Source organism: Hemiscyllium ocellatum, chromosome 12 (assembly GCF_020745735.1).
Source record: "Hemiscyllium ocellatum isolate sHemOce1 chromosome 12, sHemOce1.pat.X.cur, whole genome shotgun sequence".
NCBI lineage: Eukaryota > Metazoa > Chordata > Chondrichthyes > Orectolobiformes > Hemiscylliidae > Hemiscyllium > Hemiscyllium ocellatum.
The window spans coordinates 60,353,768-60,378,636 of record NC_083412.1 but is presented as its reverse complement, the minus strand read 5'-3'; the positions used below and the strand labels follow the sequence as shown (position 1 = coordinate 60,378,636).

The 24,869-nt window shown below is 39.6% G+C and overlaps 1 protein-coding gene across 2 annotated transcripts in view; it reads right to left on the bottom strand.

Moving 5' to 3' along the window:
- wdr3 (WD repeat domain 3) overlaps positions 1 to 24,869 on the bottom strand; it is a 64,412-nt gene that overhangs the window by 1,971 nt on the left and 37,572 nt on the right. For both annotated transcript variants that reach the window (XM_060833082.1, XM_060833083.1), the window contains exons 14-26: positions 24,066 to 24,151; positions 21,058 to 21,193; positions 19,717 to 19,773; positions 18,658 to 18,758; positions 15,505 to 15,616; positions 13,328 to 13,462; positions 10,443 to 10,493; positions 9,538 to 9,603; positions 9,336 to 9,428; positions 7,805 to 7,852; positions 4,910 to 4,953; positions 2,695 to 2,823; positions 2,088 to 2,181 (exon numbers count right to left, since the gene is read on the bottom strand). In XM_060833082.1, coding sequence (XP_060689065.1) covers positions 2,088 to 2,181; positions 2,695 to 2,823; positions 4,910 to 4,953; positions 7,805 to 7,852; positions 9,336 to 9,428; positions 9,538 to 9,603; positions 10,443 to 10,493; positions 13,328 to 13,462; positions 15,505 to 15,616; positions 18,658 to 18,758; positions 19,717 to 19,773; positions 21,058 to 21,193; positions 24,066 to 24,151 — 1,152 coding nt within the window. The remainder of the gene's footprint in view (positions 1 to 2,087; positions 2,182 to 2,694; positions 2,824 to 4,909; positions 4,954 to 7,804; positions 7,853 to 9,335; positions 9,429 to 9,537; positions 9,604 to 10,442; positions 10,494 to 13,327; positions 13,463 to 15,504; positions 15,617 to 18,657; positions 18,759 to 19,716; positions 19,774 to 21,057; positions 21,194 to 24,065; positions 24,152 to 24,869) is intronic.

The window sequence follows — 24,869 nt, the reverse complement described above, 5'->3', positions numbered from 1 at the left end:
CCTCCCGTGTGGCACCTTATCAAGTGCCTTTTGGAAGTCAAGATAGACCACATCCACTGGGTTTCCCTGGTCTAACCTCTTGTCACCTCTTCAAAGAATTAGGGGGGAAAGGCGTTGGGAATGCGATAGGTGGAAGGAGGTTAAGGTGAGGGTGATAGGCTGGAGAGGGGGTGGGGGCGGAGGGGTCGGGAAGAAGATTGAAGGTCAAGAAGGCGTGCTGAGTCCGAGGGTTGGGACTGAAATAAGATGGGGGGAGGGGAAATGAGGAAGCTGGAGAAATCTGCATTCATCCCCTGTGGTTTGAGGGTTCCTAGGCAGAAGACGAGGCATTCTTCCTCCAGGCGTCATGTTGCCATGGTCTGGCCATGGAGGCCAAAGACATGCATGTCCTTGTTGGAGTGGAGAGGGAGTTCATCCACTTTACTAACACCTTCCACCCCAACCTCAAATTTACATGGACCGTCTCAAACTCCTCCCTCCCCTTCCTAGACCTCTCCATTTCTATCTCGGACGACCGACTCAACATGGACATTTACTATAAACCGACGGACTCCCACAGCTATGTAGATTACACCTCCTCCCACCCTACCTCTGTAAAAATGCCATTCCATATTCCCAATTCCTTTGCCTCCGCCGCATCTGCTCCCAGGAGGACCAATTCCAATACCGAACAACCCAGATGGCCTCCCTCTTCAAAGACCGCAATTTCCCCTCAGACGTGGTTGACGATGCTCTCCACCGCATCTCCTCCACTTCCCGCTCCTCCGCCCTTGAACCCCGCTCCTCCAATCGCTACCAGAACAGAACCCCACTGGTCTTCACCTACCACCCCACCAACCTCCAGATACATCGTATCATCCTTCGTCATTTCCGCCACCTCCAAACAGACTCCACCACCAAGGATATATTTCCCTCCCCTCCCCTATCAGCGTTCCGGAAAGACTACTCCCTCTGCGACTCCCTCGTCAGGTCCACACTACCCACCAATCCAACCTCCACTCCCAGCACCTTCCCCTGCAACGGCAAGAATTGCAAAACTTGCGCCCAAACCTCCCCCCTCACTTCCCTCCAAGGCCCCAAGGGATCCTTCCATATTCGTCATAAATTCACCTGCACCTACACACACATCATTTACTGCATCCGCTGCACCCGATGTGGCCTCCTCTACAGAATGTTTCAGAGAACACCTCTGGGACACACCGCACCAACCAATCCAACCACTCGGTTGAACACTTTACTCCCCCTCCCACTCCGCCAAGGACATGCAGGTCCTTGGCCTTCTCCATCGCCAGACCATGGCAACACGACGCCTGGAGGAAGAGCACCTCATCTTCCGCCTTGGAACCCTCCAACCACAAGGGATGAATGCAGATTTCCCCAGCTTCCTCATTTCCCCTCCCCCCACCTTATCTCAGTCATTCCTGAAGAAGGGCTTATGCCCGATATGTTGATTCTCCTGCTCCTTGGATGCTGCCTGACCTGCTGTGCTTTTCCAGCAATACATTTTTCAGCTCTGATCTCCAGCATCTGCAGTTCTCACTTTCTCCCATTAGGAACATCTTTCTTGCATTTACGTGGTATAGTCCTGTTCACATTTTGCAGGTTTCAATGAGATCTCTCTTTATTTTTCTAAAATCCTGTGAATGTAGTCCTAACTGATGAAGTCTCCCAAGACAATAAAGTAAAAATTTCCTTGCTATTATCAATTTGTTTAACAAATGCTTAGTGATGAATTTATAATTCCTTCAATACCTTGCAGTCTAACAGTATCCTCCAAAAAGAGGTGATATATGCAACAGACCAACTGCAGTGTTACATGTAAAACTGAAAGTGCAATCCAAAAGATAGGCCCTAAAAACTGATGGTGTATTAACTCTGTGTCATAAGTAATCATTCTAGGTAACCCTCTGTAAAGTCAGGGTGACTTTATTCCACGTCTTACTCCTATGAAAGTATGTTTATAAACAACAGGATATAATGCAAACAGAACTGGGTCCAAAATTTGGGATTTTTTGGGACTATCTTATTGGAATTGACTTTGTTTGCTCATGAACTATTACCAAGCTATGGAAGAACAGAAACTTTACCTTCATTTCATTAATCTTTCCTATTGTGTTTTTTCTCAAGCTGTCAATGACTGTAAGAAGCATCTGATTGCTTGTGATCTGGCCAAAATGAATCCTGATGAAAACAAAAAGCAGAACAACAACAGCAGTCCATTACATCTCTACTGCTCATGTCCAATATGAATTTTGCCCCGTTTTAAAGTAAAACGAAATTAACCAATAACTTTGTGGGCGGCACGGTGGCACAGTGGTTAGCACTGCTGCCTCACAGCGCCTGTAGACCCGGGTTCAATTCCCGACTCAGGCGACTGACTGTGTGGAGTTTGCACGTTCTCCCCGTGTCTGCGTGGGTTTCCTCCGGGTGCTCCGGTTTCCTCCCACAGTCCAAAGATGTGCGGGTCAGGTGAATTGGCCAAGCTAAAATTGCCCATAGTGTTAGGTAAGGGGTAAATGTAGGGGTATGGGTGGGTTGCGCTTCGGCGGGTCGGTGTGGACTTGTTGGGCCGAAGGGCCTGTTTCCACACTGTAAGTCTAATCTAATCTTATCATCCATCCCACTACCAATTGAAAGAGCCTAAAGGAACTTTATAGTGGTGGGGAAAAGGGAATAAAAATGTTCTTGTCTTACCTCAGCAGGAAGAAAAGGCAGCGGCAAATGAGTTCAACCTCTAGAGAAAGTTGAATGTACTCATTAAAAAGTGTGAGCAGATCTGGAATGTAGGAAAATGGGAGGACGAGCAAGGATTCCTCCATTTCACTAGAAAAGAAGCGAAGACAAAAATAACCAAAAAAATATATGTTTCAAACTGTAAGTGCACGTAATTCTAAAGCGCAGAGCATCTATCACTCTTCAGTGAGTATTTACAAACATGCTTTTTGCTAGGACACCAAAATGTTTAAGCATATACCTTAATAACTCTTTGAGTTTAAAAAATGGACTAAATTGGACTGCAATCAAATATGTTAATTCTGAATAATTCTCAACAAACAAGTCTTTCAGTCCAGAAATAGTTTTACAACTGTAAGTATATTATGAAAAATAATTCACTTTATGGTAGAAAGCTTCATATCATAGTCACTTAACCCAGTTGCTCAGCCAAAGGAGGCAAAATCACCCCGGTCATTAAACTGCGGAATCTTCTGCTGTTGTAATACATTTGTGACTATAAGGTCCCTGGATTTGGTGGTCAAGAATGGAACAAACAAAACCAGTGCAAAATATTGACTCTTGTTCCTTATCGTCACCAAAAAGGGTATACTATGGTGACTGTCTCCAGTACATAGAGAAATCTATTGTGGTGTTAATGGAAATACAATAAAAGGAGAATTGGATTTGAAGATAAGCAGCTGAATGACATTACGTACAGTGATTTGGAGATGCTGGTGTTGGACTGGGGTGTACAAAGTTAAAAATCACACAACAGCAGGTTATAGTCCAACAGGTTTAATTAAACCTGTTGGCTATAGCCTGGTATTATGTGATTTTTAACTAATTACCTACAGTGGTTGTGTGTCTTACAAGCATTAACATACAAAGGGATCTCAGCATACAGGTCCACAGTTCCCTTAAAGTGGCAACACACGTGTATAAGGTGGTCAGAGCATAAAGAATTGGCAAGTCATGTTGCAGCTGTACAGAACTTTAAGTTAGGCCACACCTGAAATATTACGGATAATTCTGGTTGCCAGAAGGATGTGGATGCTTTCAATAGGGTACAGAAAAAGTTTACCAGAAGTTCTCTGGTTTGGAAGTTATTATTAATAAGGAGACATTGGACAAACTTGGTTTGTTTTCATTTGAACATCAGGGGCTGAGGGGTGACTTTACGGAGGTTTACAAAATTATGAGAAAATATGGATAGTCAGTCTTTTTTCCAGGGTAGAAATGTCAATAGGTGACAGAGGTTTAAAGTAAAGAGGGCAAGTTTAACAGAGATGAGAGGTAAGTTTTTTTACTCAGAAAATGGTAAGTGCCTGCAATGCACAACCAGAGGAGGTGGTAAAAGCAGATACAGTAGTTATGTTTACAAGTAATCTTGACAGATACATGAATAGACAGACAATGGAGGGATACGGACCGCAAACAGGCAAAAGGTTTTTGGTTTCAAAAAAGCATCATGTGTCCGTGCAGACTTTGTTCACTGAAGGGCCTGTTCCTGTACTTTGTTCTAAGCCAGAAGACCTGGGTTCAAGCCTCATTTGCTTCAGAAGTATGTAATAATGTCTCTGATTAGGTTATTTAAAAATTTCTAGTCTACAGCTTGAAAGGCTTGTGTGGTGCAGTGGTAGCGTCCCTACATCTGAGGCAGGATGGTTCAAGTCCTACCTGTTTCAGAGGTGTATAACAACATTTCTGAAGAAGCTGATTTAAATAAAAATCTATCCTGCAGCTTGGGTTATGAAAGTAGAGGCATTAACAGTTGGGCAAAAATCACTGTTACATTGCAATTGCACAGGGATTTTCATCAACTCAGGAGATCTCTAAGCACCTCATAATGTTAGACACTGAAGGATTATCTTTTATGTAATATTGATAAGGGATAAAACATTGGCCATGAAACCAGAATTTTTTTGTCAAAAAAAAATCTCCTAAGAATTTTATACATTAACCTGTGAGGGCTATAGAGAGCTATGTCTCATCCAAACAACAGAACCTTAGACAATGATGTTTCCCTGTATCATGGCACAGGGATATCAGTTTAATTTTTGTGCTCAGGTATTTGGCATGGAACTACAGCCCAAAAACTTTTGAGTCAGAGGTAAAACCCATTTGATTTCAGAAGTGGGTTTAATTTGCTACAAGATTTTGTTGAAATGTAAGTGCCTATTAAATTATTACTCACCTTGATTTGACTTTCCGAATGACATCTAAAACGTAGAGGGATGGCTAAGAAAGATATAAGATATTATATAAAAACCAAAACCAGCGTGACACACACAATCATTCAATATAAACACTTGCTGAATTTTTCCTGCTGCATAAATTCAATTAAGAAACTTTTCCATGATAAGTTTAAATTGCTTTACAAATAGCTATCGTATTCTCCGGGACAAAATGGTTTATAATTGACAATTTCCTTTCCAACCTTAATAAGTGCCGCAGCCTTGAAACGAAATATTTTGGAAAGTGGCATTGCTTCAAATATGCAAATTACAGGAAACATAATTTCCTAAATTTAAGGTAATAACAGTCTCAAACGCAATACACTTTAATCAAATGCAGCAGAATCCAGATATAGTATTCCTTCAAATAGGCATAAAAATTAATATAATGAAGACCTAAAATAGTCACAACAGAATTTTAACCATAAGGTATTTACGAGCGAAGTATATATTTAGCGATGAATGTTGGAGAGAGTTCAGGGGAAATTTATTGGAATGTTGCCAGGGCTGTAGAAATGTAGCTCCAAAGAGAAACGTTGGGATTATTTTCCTTCGAATGGAGAAGGTTGAGGGGTGATATGATTGAGGTATAGAAAATTGTGAGGGATCGAAGTTGATTAGACATGGGGAGCCTGTTTCTTTTTGTAGAGTTCAAAAACCAGGGGTCATTGATTCAAGATAAGCAGCAGAAGGATTAGAGAGGAATATGAGACAGCAACGTTGTTTTTGCTGAGGTGGGGGATGCCTGGAATTCGTTGCCTGGGTTGGTGATTGAGGCAGAGACCCTATAATCTCCCTGGATCTACATCGTAAATGCTGGATGCTGCAGAGCTATGGGCTGTTTGCAGGAAGATGGGATAAGAATGAACATCTGGTGTCTTTGGGTCAGCATGGACAAGATGGGCCAAATAGCTCCTACCTTTCTTTTTGTGGTTCTACGATTCTAACCATTCCATAATTCTTTGGCAATACTATTAGTATGGGGCGGCACGGTGGCTTAGTGGTTCGCACTGCTGCGTCACAGGTCCAGCAATGAACGGGAGCTGGGTTTGATTCCAGTCTCCTGTGACTGCCTGTATGGAGTTTGCACATTTTTCCTGTGCATGTGTGGGTTTCTCCGGGTGCTCTGGTTTCCTTCCACAATCCAAATGACATGTAGGTTAGGTGAATTGGCTATGCTAAATTGCCCATAGTGCTCAGGGATGTGTAGGTAAGGTGCATTAGTCAGGGGTAAATGGGTTTTGGTGGGATACTCTTCAGAGGATCGGTGTGGATTTGTTGAGCTGAAGGTCCTGTTTCTGCACAGTAGGGATTCTATGGTGACAGTTTCCTCAGATCTGTTTCTGTCTTGAGATGTGATTTGATCTAAATATGAAAAGACTTCCTTTTAATCTCTCATAGGTGAGCATCCAAGGCAACGTCAATACTATTCAATATGATCAGTGCCAATAGAAGTTGCTGAACAAAGAGACCTTGGAGTGCAGGTTCATAGCTCCTTGAAAGTGGAGTTATGGGTAGATAGGTTAGTGAAGAAGGTGTTTGGTATACTTTCCTTTACTGGTCAAAGTATTGAGTACAGGAGTTGGGAAGTCATGTTGCGACTGTACAGAACATTGCTTTGGCCACTTTTGGAATATTACATGCAATTCTGGTCCCCTTCCTTTTGGAAAGATGGTGTGAAACTTGAAAGGGTTCAGAAAAGATTTACAAGGGTTGGAGGATTTGAGCTACAGGGTTGGAGGATTTGAGCTACAGGGAGAGTCTGAATAGGCTGGGGTTGTTTTCCCTGGAGCATCGATGGCTATGTGGTGACTTCACAGAAGTTTATAAAATCATGAGGGGCATGGATAGAATAAACAGACAAAGTATTTTCCCTGGGGTGGGGGAGTCCAGAATGAGAGGGCATAGGTTTAGGGTGGGAGGGGCAAGATATGGAAGGGACCTGGGGGGCAACCTTTTCATGCAGAGGGTGGTGCATGTGTGGGTGGGCTGCTGATGGTGGGGCGGTGGAGGCTGGTGCACTTGCAGCATTTGAAGGGCATCTCGATGGGTGTTTGAATTGGAGAGGTTTAGAGGGATATGGGCCTGGTGCTGGCAAATGGGACTAGATTAGGGTGGCATATCTGGTAGGCATGGACGAGTTGAACTGAAGGGTCTATTTCCGCGCTGTACATCTCTATGATTCTAATTCACTTTTAAGGATGTTGACTTATTATTAACCATAGCTTTCCTTCCCTATTCACGACAGTGTAACTGAATTTGTCTCAGGTAGATTGGAAATGGCTTAGAAATCTGAATTCTACTTCATCCATCACCATTTCCAAATGGTCATCTCATTGAATTCCCAAAACTGGCAAAGCAAATAACACTTCAATAAGGGAAATCCCATTAGGATTTGTCTCTTGCTTAGTTTGAGGCCTGGTGTTAGGGTGTCTGTCTGTTAGACCCCAGTATGCAAAGATCACATAGGAACTACTGAAGAAAGAGTTGGAAATGGCTCACAGTATGAAACCATGTGCAAGTTCCCCAACAGCATGTAAAATGTGGAGAAACAATATCTTCAGGCCGCACTACTTTTACCTCCTTTTGTAGCAGACACCTGCCTTCTAAAAAAAGGGCAGACAGAGATATGGTGGATTGTGCCCTTAAACACACCTCCATTCCTGTTAACTCTGTATATGGCTGAACATCAGAAATCATCATACCTCCCCTAAAGTCGCAAAACATTATATTGACTATGTGCTGATTTTGTATGAGGATTACACCTATAAAATAATTCAAAACCTACGTAGATTGTTAAATAGTACAGTAGAATAAAAATTAAAAATGATAAACAGCCAGGAAGAAGTACTTACTGAAATGTTTCCACACGCAGCCAGTATAGGGTTAGTAGGTGGAGGCAGCTGGGGATGGAAAATTCATCTAAATTATATTCCACACATTGTCAATGCTAAAAACTACCAAAGCTAGAGATATGACATTCTTCAACAATACAAGGCAAGGAGAGATTATCATTCTCAATAAGTTCTGATGAAGAATTTTCTTTACAGATTGTGCTGAAACTGCACATTTCTTACTTTGTTTTGAAGAAGCTATCACCATATTGTCCTATATCTAAAATACACTTACTTTCCATTAATAAGCTTCACCATAAGCTAGGCTGGGAGAAACATACAATTGTACAACCCATTTCTTGAACCTGAAGGCGCTGTGTTACTTTGACTCCACTGGATACATAAAAGCACCCTATGATTCATTTAAAGGAAGAACATGCAAATGTTGAAAATTGGAGATGTGAGCAAAGAAATACTAGGAAGAGGCCAGTCAAATCTGACAAGACAAGAACAAAATAGTGTGTACAGTTTGGGTGTGAATTCTTCATCAGGACTGAAACTATGAACAACAAGCATTTTAGTGATGTAAGAAAGTAATAGTTAATCAGCAGATGAAAAGCCGGAAGTGGCTAATGGACTGAACTATCTGATTCGTAGAAAATTGAGAGACAACTTAAACACCATCACTGAGGTGCTGAAAAGAAACTGAAAGGACAAAAGAATATGCAAATAGTAATATGAAATGAAAATACACAACAAAACCAAAGCATTCTTTCCATCCTGAAGATGTTCTGTTGATCTGTATTGGAACATTTTTGCCAGTTTTCCTTCTTTCTGACTAGATTTTAATTTATTTTCCCCAGAACAACAGATTTATCTTCAATTCTTTACCATTCTTCATTCTTGCATCAAACATTACAATGTTTTATATTAGGTTATATTAGATTCCCTACAGTGTGGAAACAGGCCCTTCGGCCCAACCAGTCCACACCAACCCTCCGAAGAGTAACCCATTTCCTTCTGACTAACGCACCTAACACTGTGGGCAACTTAGCATGGCCAATTCACCTGACTTGCACATCTTTGGAATGTGGGAGGAAACTGGAGCACCCGGAGGTAACCCGGAGAATGTGCAAACTCCACACAGACAGTTGCCAGAGGCTGGATTTTGTATGACCCTGGTGCTGTGAGGCAACAATGCTAACCACTGAGCCACCGTGCAGCCCCTCTGATCACTATTTCCAAATAGGTTTACCAATGTCACATTAGTGATTTGCTCCATTTCATTTCTCAAATCTAAAGGCAAAGGTAGTTCAGTTACAAAATGACAGCTGAGGTTCAAAGAGGCTGAAAAGCTGGCTAATCTCGTAAACCCCAAGTCTGCTTCCAGTCTCACCGTCAAATCGAATTTCCGTGGGACCCGTTGGATTTTTCCCTACATGACTGTAGCAATTTTGGAATTTGCTGAGCTATTTGGCATTCGCATTACATTATTTTGACAAATAGTTGTCCAAGTAAAGATCTATGAAATAACAAAATGAACAAATCCAACCTTTTTGCCTGAAACTTTGCACGCTTGATAGTATTCCTCCAGTTTCTTGCTTTCTTCCCTGTACAATTCAATAGCTTCCATGATCCGCTCAGCCTGCCGAGAACATTCAATAGGTAATTACAGTGCGGCTTGTGTTGCTCATTTTAGAAAGCACGACTTTCTGTCAATTTTGTAACATGCTATTAGGGTCGGGCGCACTTACAGCTTTAACAGTTTCTATAGTCTTCTTCCCAGCTAAGCCTGCTTCTCCTTCTTTCTCTCCAGGAACCTGTAAGGTGAAAGGTTCAGTGTATTGGTACATGACTGACTCTACAACATCTATCCAGACCTCACAGACAGGTAAATGGTTAATGGACGAGAAAAGTGGAAGAACAGCTTTAACTGTTTCTATAGATGCCTTACATATAATTCTACAATACAAGGAATGAAACAAACAGCTAAGTGAGCAATATAAAAATCTCATACTTCCATTCCACTAAAATTGAAACCTACTTCCACAAACAAGCAAGACAGCAATTGCAAGGATCAACTTAGTAAGTAGGAAGGACACCCACTGAAATTTGCCCATGTCAGTATCATACATACAAAGATTTTAGCAAGACTTCCAATGGAATTTAATAAATAATAAGGACCTCAGTTAATAAAACATACACATATAATCTATTCAAAAACTTGGAGATAGTAGGACTGCAGATGCTGGAGAGTCAGAGTGGATAGAGTTGAGCTGGAAAAAGCATCACAGGGGGAGGGGATTTGATATTTCAGATTGGAACCTTTCATCAGTCCTCATGAAGTGTTGACTCCCCTCCTCCTCTGATACTGCTCAATCTGCTGTGCTTTTTCCAGTTCAACTCTCTATCCAAACTAATCCATTCAAAAGAATGAAATAGTACAGCTGATCTCCATGATACTGCATGTAGCCTTCAGGTACAGTTACAATGCAAAGGATAACTGGACTAATGCACAGATTACAGAACTAGTGCACTGATTTTTAATTATTGTTGCCAGTAGAAGCTCACAGGTTGTAGCTCAAACTCTGACATGAGATTTCCAATGGAACATTATAAAAACAAACATGTGAGATTGTTCCATCAACAAGACACTCACCAAAGGTTCATTTCCTTTTGCCATACTCTCTTCAAATTCTGCTTCCCTTTGCTGTGGGAAAGAGAGTTTATTAAGAATTGATTTGAAAGTTACAATAATTCTAAATCAAATGACAAAATTTTTCATCATAAAACTAGCAGCTTAATTCACCATATGTCTAGCAGGTACATCTTGAAGGATCTGTCTTAAATTCTGAAAACTTTATTGCAGAACACTTCGGGCCTGATCAGCCGCCTTGTTCCTCTATAGAGTTGGTTGTGTTTCCCACCACAGTAACCAGTACTAATAGCATTCTAGCTCATTTTCTTGCTTATTGGCTCAGGCAATTAGATCAAGTCACTTATCGGGATGTAATTCTCCAAAATCAAGTCCTACAATAAAGATGGTAGAGAAACTGAGATATAGTAGACCAACTATCAAGCCCAGTGCTTCATTAGGATACTTCAGGGTCCTTATACTATTTGACCAATGACTGATGCTAGACATTACCTGAAAGCATTGGATCAACTACATTGAGTAAGCCCAGAATTCCACATAGTTCAAAGATGGGATGGCTGTTTCACTTCCCTCAACAGCATTAGGGGTGCAAATGGATTTTTACAATAATACAGCAACTTCCTTGGGACCTGCTTACAAGTGACCAGACTTATTTCATTTTGTTTCACAATTTGCTCAGGTGGAATTTGAACTTTTGTTAATCTATCTTTATAACTACTGAACTTTTCTACAGTGCAAATTTATGTTGGGGGGACTGCTCAAACTTGCTTTCAATGCCATCTATCCAGACAATCATCAGATATGACTTCTCTTCCCATATGCAAGGCAGCTCCTTCAATGATTTATCTTTGGCCTCACCTATTACTCATCCACATGTTGACCTTCACAATACAGGCTCTAGATACACATAGATGGCACCATCTCTACCTCACTTGCACCACTCTGATTTGTCATACTGCTTGCTTGATTTCCAGTATTGGATCAGCACAAATTTTCTCCAACTACATAGTGGAACAAACAAAAGCAATGTTTTTTTCTTATTCATTCAAGGTACTGGGCATCGCTGGCTGGGTCAGCATTTTTTTGCCCATCACTAATTACCTTTGCTTAGGTGGTGGTGAAGTGCTTTCTTGAATCTCCGCAGTCTTTGGAATGTAGGAACACTCACAATACTATCAGAAAAGGGGTTTAAGGATTTTGACCAATAAACAGTAATATATTTCCATCACTGGATGGTGAGATTTGGAAGGAAACTTGCAGCTGGTGATGTTCCCACATATTTACTGCTATTGTCCCTCTAGGTGGTAGAAGTCGTAATTTAGAAGGTGCTGTCAGGGAGGACTTAGTGAGCTACTGCAGTGTAACTTATATATGGTACAAACCACTGCCACTGTGTGTCAGTGGTGTAGGGAGCGAATGTTGATGATAATGGATAGAATGCCAATCAAGCAGGATGCCTTGGCCATGATAGTGTCAAGTTCCTCAAATGTTGGTGCAGCTGCACTCACCCAGGCAAATGGGGGCTATCGCACTACACTCCTGACCTTTGCCTTGTAGATGATTTTAAGTATTGGGGAGACAGGAGGGGAGTTACTTGATGCAGAATTCTTAGATTCTGATTTGCCACACAATGTATATGGCAAATGTTTAGTTTCTGGTTAGTGATAATCGAAAGGATTTTGACAGTGGAGAATTTACTGATGGCAATGCCTTTGAATGTTAAGGAGTGACAGATAAGATTCTCTCTTGTTGGATATGGTCATTGCCTGGCACTTCTGTGGCATAAATGTGACTTGTCACTTATCAACATGGATATTGCCCAGGTCTAGTTGCATATTGACACAGATTGCTTCAGTATCTAAAGAGTTCTGAATTATGTTGAACATTGTGCAATAATCAGCAATTAAATGCCTTCTGGTACAATACCCTTCCTATGGCACTGATTCCACCCTCTGCCTACGACCACCAATATGTGGAATTAGATAATTTATCTCGTATGATATGTGTTCCAAGATGTGCTTTTGAGCTTATTTCTCTCCGATCATTAAGACACCCACTTCCCCAACCCCTCCTTGATAAAGTTTCTTAGCCTTACAAACCTCCACGATGTCTGCACCCCTCTAACTCTAGACCTTATTTTTATTGCTCCACCATGGTGACCACTGTTTCTCGGTCAAAATCCTTCAGCCTCTTTTCTGATAGAATTGTGAATGTCTCTACATTTCAAAGACTGCAGATGTTCAAGAAGTGGAAGAGCCGATGTTGGATTGGGGGTGGACAAAGTTAAAACTCACACAACACCAGGTTATATTCCAACAGATTTATTTGGAAGCACTGGCCTTTGGATCACTGTTCCTTCATCAGCTAACTGAAGAAGGAACAGGCTCCGAAAGCTAGTGCTTCCAAATAAACCTGTTGGACTATTTCCTGGTATTGTTTGACTTTTAACAAGGTTCAAGAAGGCAGCTCACCACCACTTTATCAAAGGCAATTAGGGATGGGCAAAAATTGCTTACCCAACCTGTGGTGCTCAAATCCCTTGAATGAATAAGAGGTGCTGTGTGACATTTTCCTAAGATAATGACTTTGTATAAATTAAATGTTTTGTTTAATTAACATATTCCTGAAAGGAACATGTTGAAACACAGATGGTCTAATTTTAACCAATCTCAACCCAGATTCTCAAAAACACAAGTTCCTCATCAGCAGTTAGCCCCAGGTTCCAGAAGGCAATGTTACTCCACTACACAAACAGATTTTCCTTGAGCAACAGCTGCCTCGAAAACACGCATTACTCACAAGCTCTGTCATAACCCTGCTCCTTCACAGACCTATTTCAAATAAAGCAAACCTGCTTTCCCCTCCAATAACAGTAAAAGACACATTACCATTTCTCTCTCTTCCTCCAGGATGATCGGTTCTCTTGTTCGTTCCCACAGCCGTAGAGATTTATCATGAGAGGAAGAAACAATGTGATCTCCATTAGGACTAATGGCAATACACCATACTTCTCCATGGTGGCCCTGTTAGGAAAACAAATATTTTTAAAAAAGCAATAGCCAGACATATTGGCAATTATGCAGGTTTCACAAGTATATAAAAAACTAGAAAAGCATCATAATTTGCAAACAATTACAGGAGTACATGTATCTCTAGAGGAATTTAGTTTGCTGATAACACAAAAACTAATTCATGTGAAAATACTAATCAATATTTACAATAGTGATATAAAACAAAGAAAAGCAGATGCTGGAGTTCTGAAACAAACAAGAACAGAAATTGCTGGAGAAACTCAGCCCGTCTAGCAGCATCTGTGTGCAGAAAACAGCATTAATGCTCTGAGTTCAGAGGTCTAAACAAGAATCACTGGACTTGAAATGTTAATAATGTTTTCTCACCACAGATGCTGTCAGAATTTCTCTATCAATTTCTCTTTTAGTTTGCTTACAATAGTGATGATGCTTAAGATATCCAACACCATTTAGATTCCAGTTTGCAGTTTACTCATTAAAGGGCTGATATTTAGAATGACAAGATTAAGATTCTGTGTTGTGGAACCTGTCAGTGAAATGATGAAACAAATAATAAAGAACTTTCAAAACCAATCTTATAACTTAGTGATCTCTAAAATTTATTTCTTCCAAAGTTATTTTCTAAGTGAGTTTATATTTTTCAGTACTTTCATCCTTTGGGGATGTCAGGGCTGCCTCATGAAAATATCGTTTCCTTAAATTGGGACATACTTTCATTACCACTCAACAAAGAAAAATTACTATAGAGTCATGCAACCCATGGACACAGACGCTTAGGTCCAACTCAACTATGCTGACCAGGTTTCTCAAATAAACTAGTTCCATCTGCCTGCATTCAGCCCATATCCCTTCAAACCTTTCCTAATCATGTACCTATCCAAATTTCTGTTAAATGTTTTAACTGTAACTGCAATTACCACTTTCTCTCGCAGTTCATTCAACATATGGACTGCCCTCTATGTGGAAGAAGTTGCTCCTCAGGTTCCTTTTAAATCTTTCTCTTATCATCTTAAAAACACACCCCCTAGTTTTGAACTCCCCCAGAAAAGACCTTTGCTATTCACTTTATCTATGCCTCTCATGATTTGATAAACCTCTATAAAGTTACCCCTCAACCTCTTATGCATTGGATAATGCTTATTATATCTGACACGATTCATTTTCCATAAGATGAATCACACCAGGTGTACAAAATAAGGTATTCTGGTTCTTTCACAAAATAAGTAAAATCAATCAAAAGTAAGTCTCACATTAAATTACTTTGCTTCTACAAATTAGTTTTCCAATCTTACACTTTTCACTTTGTGCTGATGGTGATCGGCAAATCAGCTAAAAACGTCATAGACTCAGCGCAGTTAGCATTGTTATACCCTTTGACCCTGGGGCAATGCCTTGCTTAATCCCTCTCCATAACAATAAAGCAAAGCCTAGCAATATATACAATAGTTACAAAATAATGATGTTATCCCAACCCCACCTGTCATTCAAAACAGAAAGATAATCTTAAACTTCCACAACATTTATTTCTAACATGCTGCTTACAGGGGATAATCAGCTAAGGAGTAGAAGTACAAGAGTTTTAAAAGACGACTAAGTACAAAGTACAGCCTTTCCACCTGGGGCATGCATCTTCCACACTGGAACATCACTGAATAGGATTCAAAAACAATACTGCTTAGCCAATGGGTGCATTGTATTTAAAAGGAAAATTTAAGCTTGACCAATGATTGAATATAGAGTATCATTAAAACAAGTAGATTTGAGCTATAGTTTACCTTTTAACTACTTTGAGCTTTGATAATGAGTTAATTAGTTTTGAATATAAATTCAAAACAAGTATTTTTCGAGCAATCTTCTTTTCTAGGTGATGATGGTACGCTGTGTAATTATTAGAACAAATATAAATAGGAAAGGCTTTCTAAAGCTGCCAACCACCATTCAGATGGAAAAATAACTTAGTAACTTCTATTCGAATAGCTACACTCTTTATCATTTGTATAGGCTGGTATTCCTATGGTTGAAGTTATACTCACTTCCAATGTTTGAATGTGCTCAAACTTGTCAGCATCCCATTGTTTGATCTTCCGATCCTTCCCAGCAGTAAAGAGGAGGTGAGTTTTTGGCACAAACCTCAAAGACATTACACTGCAGGGAAACAGGCAAGAAAAAAGTAATCAAAGTTTGGGAGAAGATTTGTGGCTCATGCTCGTTGTTGTGATTCTGTTCGCTGAGCTGGGAATTTGTGTTGCAGATGTTTTGTCCCCTGCCTAGGTGACATCCTCAGTGCTTGGGAGCCTCCTGTGAAGCGCTTCACAGGAGGTTCCCAAGCACTGAGGATGTCACCTAGACAGGGGACAAAATGTCTGCAATACAAATTCCCAGCTCGGCGAACAGAACCACAACAAGAAAAAAGTAATGATTGGATCTTTTCGATTTTGCTACATAATAGTCTTTTTCTTAGTAATTAACCATGAGTTTTTTTTTTCATGAAACACTTAAATTGTATATGACTGCAGAATTTTGCAAGTGCTCTCTTTAATGTATGTTGACCACATGAGGACTAAGATTTATATAACACCTATCAGGTAACAGTTTGTCCCAAGATATTTAGCTTGTGTATTTTGAATCACTTTGATATCAAGTTACGTTAGAAAATATTCAGGTAGATAATCAAAAGCTTGATCAAATGTGAGGCCTTAAGGAGCAGCTTAAAGGAAGATTGAAAGGTAGAGGACAGATTTTGGAAATACTACAGCTGTAATGTATTTAATTATAAACACAGCTATATTTAATATGCTTTGAATACACTGAACTGGAACTGGAATTTTGGAATTACTACAACACTACCCTCAATAAAAAAAAACTGGGTATACTGAAGATGCCAGAAATAGAGGAGAACAGAACATCTTAGGTCCATGGATCTAAGGAGTTTATAAGAATAGGGAAAGGTAAAAGAGCTGTTATTTAACTAGGAGTTGCATGTAGATTGGTGACTATAGTCAGGATAATTGTGACATGGGTCTAGTACATGGGTATTAAAGACATGGATCATCTCAAGTACACATGGGTAGAATATAGAGGCCAACCAGGAGTAGTCAGGTCCAAAGTAATAAAGACACAGATGAAGGTTTCAGCAGAGAAGAGCTGAGTCAGGGCAAAGTTGGCCAATTTCATAGAGTTGGGACTAGACTATCATAATAAAAATATATACATGTAGTCAGAAGTTCACCTTATGGTCAAATAGGACTCCAATGTTGGAAAGAATCTAGTTCAACATCCAGAAGTTCTCAGGGAGGGAAACACAGTTGTGGCTTGTAAACAGAGTTTGGAACAAGGACCAGAGACACCGATTTTGGTCTCCTGATATTTTCTTGGAGAAGATTGAAACATATTCCCATTCCACATTAAAAACATTTTAACTGAAGGGCAGTTCAGTTTTTAAATGTGTGCCAATTGGTTATATAATTCAATAAATGAGCCACATTTCCCAGGCAAAAGTCAGCTGGATATTTTAACACATTCCAATTCTATAAACTTATTGTGTTCAATGCATATTTAAACGTAGCTGCATTTATAATTAAGTATGTTGCAGTTGTATTTTAATTCACTCATCGTGAATTTTTAAAAATCACCTGTTATTCAATGTGGATCAAGAGTGTTTTGCTGGAGAAGATTAGCTGGTCAGGCAGCGTCGAAGGAGCAGGAAAATCAAGTGGGCGGCACGGTGGCAAGTGGGCGGCACGGTGGCACAGTGGTTAGCACTGCTGCCTCACAGCGCCTGGAGACCCGGGTTCAATTCCCGACTCAGGCGACTGACTGTGTGGAGTTTGCACGTTCTCCCTGTGTCTGCGTGGGTTTCCTCCGGGTGCTCCGGTTTCCTCCCACAGTCCAAAGATGTGCGGGTCAGGTGAATTGGCCATTCTAAATTGCCCACTATGGTATACTACCATAGTGGTATGGGGTAAGGGATAATGTAGGGGTATGGGTGGGTTGCGCTTCGGCGGGTCGGTGTGGACTTGTTGGGCCGAAGGGCCTGTTTCCACACTGTAAGTAATCTAATCTAATCAACGTTTCGGGCATAAGTGCTTCACCAGGAATTATGATGAAGGTTCCTGATGAAGGGCTTTTTGCCTGAAACATCAATTTTCCTGCTCCTCGGATGCTGCCTGACCGGCTGTGCTTTTCCAGCACCACACACTCAACTCTGATCTCCAGCATCTGCAGTCCTCACTTTCTCCTTGTTTTTCAATGTCCTCACAACTAACTGGTTATTCTGCCTTACACCCTGCCACTGAAAAATCTCCACTATTGCATTCTCATTCTGAACTTGTAATTATTTCAGCTTAAGTTTACAGTTGTAACCATTTAAAAGTTAAAGCATTTAAGTTTAAAAAAAACTACCAGAACTGCAAAATTTCTGCTCCAGTAGTTACAGCCATTTGAAATATTTGACAGCAATTGTAATGACTTTAGATTAATATCAATGTGAGACTTGATTGTCACCATGGTAGGAATATACCTACAAGTATAGCACTTTAATTGCTTATACTGTTAGCTACTTAGTTTTGATGCTTTTTACCATATATTTCTTCGAAATCCTTTTATACAAATGTTAAACTTATTTGGAGTACCCATCATACAAATTACTTTTTCCATATATCAATCACAATATTTTTTCTTCTTTGTCTCATCTATTTCCACACAGTACACATTCAGAAACAGAATAGCAAGATGAACATAGATTACTCCTAACTACTGCTCAACAAATGTAAATCTAAGTTTAGACAAAAAAAGAGTAAGAACAGCACATTGCTTAAGTAAGTAATGATTGGATCTTTTCTTACAAGATATGCATCACATTTCACCAAGTCCACAACATGAGATACAAATGATATCCATTTAAATGGCAGCACTGCCCAAAGCAATTATTACCCTACAAATGTATTAACTATACATAATTCTTGAAATTAATCTCAAGTCATGAAATAGATTTTGTACTTTTACATTGATGATTGCATTATTAAACTGGCACAGACTTTGAAAAAATTCCCTAGCACAATCTGGAAAAGGAACAATGCTATTAACAAAGTCAGTCTTTCAAACAGTGTGTCAGTGCTCTTCCCATGATCACGTGAAGTCAATATTGGTAGCAAAACATTTAAGTCCATCAGAAAATTAAAACATGCCTGTCATCGTGAGCAAAGAGAGATTTGTGACAGTCACCAAATTCCAATCCCCAAATTTTCACATTCCGGTCAGCTGACCCAGTTGCAATTAGATTGCTGTCCTACAAAAGATACGAAGAACAGTGAACTGAAAACAAAAGCAGGGAAAAACATTATATAAAGAAGAATTGAGAAGTAAAACGTACTCATATTAATAAAGAAATTGCTTGGTAATTTTCTAAAGTAATTTTGTTACCAGGACCCAAAATAAAAACAGTCCCGCATCCATATCTGTCCCAAAAAGAGATGTTGAGCCTATTACTGTATAGATGGAAACATGCTGACAAATAGGTGACCTATAAATACTATTGCTTTCCAGCTTTTTATTTATGATTTTCAATAGCGAAAGCTCATTTTCAAACAACAAAAGTCAAATTCTCTGTATTTTGAAGAATTATCCAAACAAATGTTCAACGTATTCTTCCACTGCAGAAATAGGAGACAATTGATGTGAACAAAACACAGACCAGCCATGTGAATAGAACACACAGAAAACCCTTTCCTCCAGGCACACTTAAAAGAAAAGTATTTTTATGTAAGAAAAGAATCATGAATAGACAGCTCAATTATGTTTTTAGACCTATACCTCATCAATAATAGCATCATGTCAGTGCTTCTTGCATTAACAACAGGAATCCTGCATGATAAGAATGCAGATCAATAATTTGCACGATTGTGTTGCAGCCGATAAGAGCAATCTCTACTGGGAACCTCTTTGACCCGATAAGAGCAATCTCTACTGGGAACATGAAATAATAAAACTGATCCAGTAGACTTGCTAAATTAGTTGAAATGAAGCAATCACTCAATGATGTGCACAATTGCTTTGCTTTGATTTCACGAAAAATCCACCTCCGTTTTATTTCTGGTGGTGGATGCAACCATATGCCAAAGCGTAATAAGATAAAAGAAATGCCAAATTTGTATTTTAATTTGTCCAAAGCATCTTGAAATAATTTATTGTCTTTTTATTTCACAACAAAAACTAATGTTGAACCGATGTCACAAAGATAAACTTACATCGGAGATATCCATACAGAGCACAGGGAGCTTGTGTCCATAAAGAGACAGGAAAAACTAGACATAAAAAAAAAATCAATATTAGAACTGGCCATTTTTTTAGATCACATTATCTCCGTTTTTCTTTTCGCTACAAGTGTAAAAGATCATTTTATTAAAACAAAGTCAGATTATAGAAGTGTAAAATTCCCCACATTAAGCATCTGGAAATATCTGCATGCATTTTATGAAGCTGCCTCACTTCTGCAGTATTTGGTCATCATTGTAAGTCATCACAATAAATTCAACCATTTTTTTCTCAACTATAAACTTGACACATTTTGTTTCTCTTTCCAGCTTGTACTATCATTGATGATGTGATCTGCACAGTCAACTTTGGGAAAACCACAGCAGAGGACAGTGGTTTACCTCTCTGTGGATTTTAAAGCATTACAATTCCAAGCATGCCTCTGCTGCAAAGATTTATTGAGAGTGCAATTCTAAGTTTAATGATAATACAAACTGCTTTTGATTTTGCACTGCCATTAAACTCCTGGGTCAAGTGTGAAAGTCTAAGATGGCTCTGAATTAAAGTGGGGTGACATCACTTTCTCCAAAGTCTCAATCGGTTTTGTTCCCGTACCAGGCTGGGCTCTGAATCTGTAGGTCATACTTCCATAGGGGGACAGGCCTTCTTTTGAAAAGGTTATTAGTAAACCAGTTGGAGTTTTATGACACGCCAGAACTGTTTGTGTTTGTTTTTCATTTACTTTACAATTTACAGATCTTGAATGCATCAGGGTCTAGATTAGAGTGGTGCTGGAAAAGCACAACTGGTCAGGCAGCATTTGCCTAGATCTATATTTCATCTGATTCACATTTTATCATGGTAGAATTTCAACTTTAAGGTTGTTAATCTGGTAGAATCGTTCACACACTACATACCCTGTAATGATACAAAACAAAGAAAAGGACATAATTTTATAGATCTGAATAACACTATCTTCCTTTGAAAGAAGCAGTTGTAAAGCAGATGCAATAACAACCCTTAAAAATGAATTAAATAGCTAAAAGAAAACAGTGAAAGGGTTCTGGGACTAATTGATTAGATATAGCATAGTGGGTTTAAGGGACCACCTTCTAAATCATGTATCACATTTTGAAGGTAAGCATCAGGATAACAAATATTTTGCTTGTTAGTACATTTTTTTCTTTATTTAAATACTGCTCCCTTCTTGGTTGTTTCATTTTAAGCATATGTCTATTTTATGTATGAAGGTAGCAACTTTTGTTCAGTGAGGAAGGACTTATTTTCTAAATGCATTTCACCAGGTTTTATGGGGTCCCTATAGCAATGCTTACCTTCAGCGTGTCTGTGTAGAATACTTTAACAGTACAATCAAGCAGTGATACTGCTAGCAACCTCTGATTAGGGCTGTAACAGACAGACAAGATGTCTTCATCGAGCTGCAGAGTGCGAATATGATTCAAAGAGAGTCTGTAATTCAGGAATAACAGAACATAGGTGAAGATAAGCAACCTAGAAGTTGCTACATTGCATATGTAAAATCAATATGATCAATTACTACAAAGACCTGTGTTCGAAAGAAGACAATTTGGGAAAAAAAAAACATATTTGTATCACATTTGAAATATAACTAAACTAAGGCAGCAGGACAAGGAGGACTGACATAAATTACCAAAGGAAAATTTGCTCTGGATTCCTCCCACTGTCCAAAGATGTGCAGGTTAGGTGAACTGGCTATTCTAAGTTGCCCGTAGTGTTAGGTGAAGGGGCAAATGTAGCGGAAATGGGTCTGGGTGGGTTGCCCTTTGGAGGGTCGGTGTGGACTTGTTGGGCCGAAGGGCCTGTTTCCACACTGTAAATATTCTAATCTAAACAAAAGCGTCAGAATGTTTTTCAGACTCTGGACACAAACTGTGAAAAGGGTAGTGAAGTTAAAATATCTAGAACCATTGATGAAATGGTTAGCTTATGTAGATAGATGGTTAGCTCTTATTTTTATAGTTTTGGCGTTTCTCATCTCCCTTTCCAATCACTCATTCCTTCTAATTGTTATCTCTCTTGTCTCAAACCTCTTGCTCCTTACGACTCTGACTCTAATTTATTGCTAATCTTCAATTTGTGTGTTCTCCCTCAGCTTGAACTACCAGCCACCCCTTCTGCTTAAACATATTTACCATCTGTACCTCCCTTGGTCTTCTCAAAATATGCTTAGCAACATTTCAAGTTCATTGCTGTCTAATAATGCCTAAAGCTCGCCCTCCATATAAACTATCTTACCAAGATTCATGCCAATTACTTAGGTTACTTACAGTGTGGAAACAGGCCCTTCGGCCCAACAAGCCCACACCAATCCGCCGAAGCGCAACCCACCCAGACCCATTCCCCTATATTTACCCCTTCACCTAACACTACAGGCAATTTATCATGACCAATTCACCTAACCTGCACATTTTTGGATTGTGGGAGGAAACTGGAGCAAACCCACGCAGGCACGGGGAGAATTTGCAAACTCCACACAGAGAGTCGCCTGAGGCAGGAATTGAACCCAGGTCTCTTGGCGCTGTGAGGCAGCAGTGTTAACCTCCCACAATTGTGCCACCCACAATTCTCTCAATCTCATCATCTCCTGTGGACTTAATCATTAACAAAGCCACCTCTAACCACTCACTTGGAATTCTTACCATCTACATCTGCCTGGTGCCTTCCAATGCCATTTCTTATATCTACCCTGGCAAAATTCTACTGTGTTGCTTCCAGTCACATCCTTTTTTTCCTAACTGCCTAGCTTTGTTCTGTCATTTGCTATAATAATTCCATAGCTGGTAACTTCAAATTTGATGCTGTCATCACCAGTAAAACTTTCACCACCACCCATTTTAGCTGTTCCCTTTGGTAGATCCTCCAAATTCTCAAGTCCAATGACTACAAACTTGAATGCATCAGGACTGAACTGGCGAAGTACTGCATCACCCAGAACTGATTTGCTAATGCCAGAGCCCTGCCCTCTCCTCTTCAACTTCTATCAGTCCACGCAAAATCCTACAGTCAAGATTCTATAAACACCCCAAGTCCTGCTCATGTATAATCCCCCTTCTTCCTGAAATACACTAATTCCAAGTCTCCCAATATTTCTAAATTTACAGGTCTTATCTTTAAATCCCTTCATGACCTAAATCTTTACCATTGTAACCTCCTTCAGCTCCACACATTCTCAAACTTCCCAATCAACTTTCTCCAAACTCTTGTATTCCAATCCCCTCTTTCTCTTAACACTTAAATTTGTGCTTCCGGTTACAAATTCTCTCCTCAGATCCCTCCATCTTTCAGTTTTCATTTCTTTCTTAAATCGTTCTTGTTTGTTCAAGCTTTTGGTCACGCTTCCTAATGAGTCTTTCTTTGGCTCATTGCTTAATTATGCATAGTCTCTGTGAAGCATTATGGGACTCTTCTAAATATTAAAGGTGCCATAGGAGTGCAAATTTTGAGGAGGATATGTTCATGTTAACTGTCTGACTGGACAGAGTATATACTTCAATCTTTGTCTAATACATGTATACCTTCATGATTATGAATTTCACATTTTCAGATCAAAAGAAGCTAAACACATGATGTTTTGTATAAGTTTTGTTGAATATTGTCACAGCAGTGATTACAAGGGGAAACCTTAACAGGTTTTCTTCTTGAACCAGGGGCTGAGATCAATTACTTAGCACGGAGTAATGGTCAGAGCTGAGGCCTTCCTTAAATACATAACTTGTCTATTAAATGGATAGCCCTCCTGATGAAGGGCTTATGCCCGAAACGTCGAATTTCCTGTTCCTTGGATGCTGCCTGACCTGCTGCGCTTTTCCAGCAACACATTTTCAGCTTTTTTAAAAAAAATTTTTATATTAACCCCCACACTACCGCCTAACTGCGGTAGTGCTTATTATTTTTATCCCCAGCACCCATGGTGTGTGTGTGCAGCTGTGAGACACAGTGAGAGACAACTGTACAAATCTTTATTCAATTTCCACCACCAGGAAAAGTAGGAAAACACCCGAGTGGCCTGTGACAAGCAGTGCCCTTCACATCAAAGGGCAATGCTGTATGATCAAAACGGTGAAGGGGAGGGCAAGGACTAAATCAAAATAGCGTTGGAGGGGGAAAATGATGCACTCCACTCCCTGCGGCGCCCACCTCTCCCTGAACAACTCCAGGGTGTTGGTGGACACCGCGTGCTCCTACATTTTCAGCTATTAAATGGATAAATATGTTTAGCTGTCACAAGAATCCAATCAGCTTTAACATTATTTGTTACTTAATTAAGCAGCTCGATTTTATTTTACCTCTCATTACATACCTTGTCTTTGTTATATTTTCATCTTTCACCAATTCAAATTCCCAAAACTTCACCATCTTGTCAGCACTTCCGGAAACAAAACCACGCTGGAATAAAGAATGATATATAAAAATTTTAAACCTCCATAAAACATGTGTTAATGGACGAAGTTGTTCAACATTGTTCAAAAGAAAACTATTATTTTTCCGTCTTGGTTTTCAATTGAAACTTAACCCAGAGACAATGACAGTTTTCTCCTATCATCAAGACATTTTGCATTTACTGTGAAGGGATAGCGGAGATGAGATTCAATATCTAACCATGGTATATTAAATTTTTCTTCTGCCACTGAGAACCATTTTATTAATAATCAGTTGTCAAGGTGCAGGAGTACTTTTTGATATTCATTTCAAATCTAAAAATGTTAAACTGAAGAAAAGGGTAGAAGAGGAAGACTTTCTCTTTAAACTTATTCTTTTACAGCGAAAAGGCATTATTAGCAAAGCTAGCATTTATAGTTTATCTCAAATGTATTTCAGGTAAGGAATGGTTACACCCCTTTTAATCGACTGCAGTCAACGTTTGAAAGATGTTGCTATTATCTGCGCAGATGACACATATCATTGATGCTGAGACCCACACTCTAACAGTGGTGTAGTTGGTTTACTCAGCACTTAGCTTTCGTGCTCCCTCCTCGGCCAGAATGTTACATACTGATGCACTGAATTATACATTGGTTGCTGTAATTTATTCTTTAGATGACTACTGCATGCATAAACCATATCAAATTTTCATACTCATCCTAACCTGCTAACAAAAGATTGG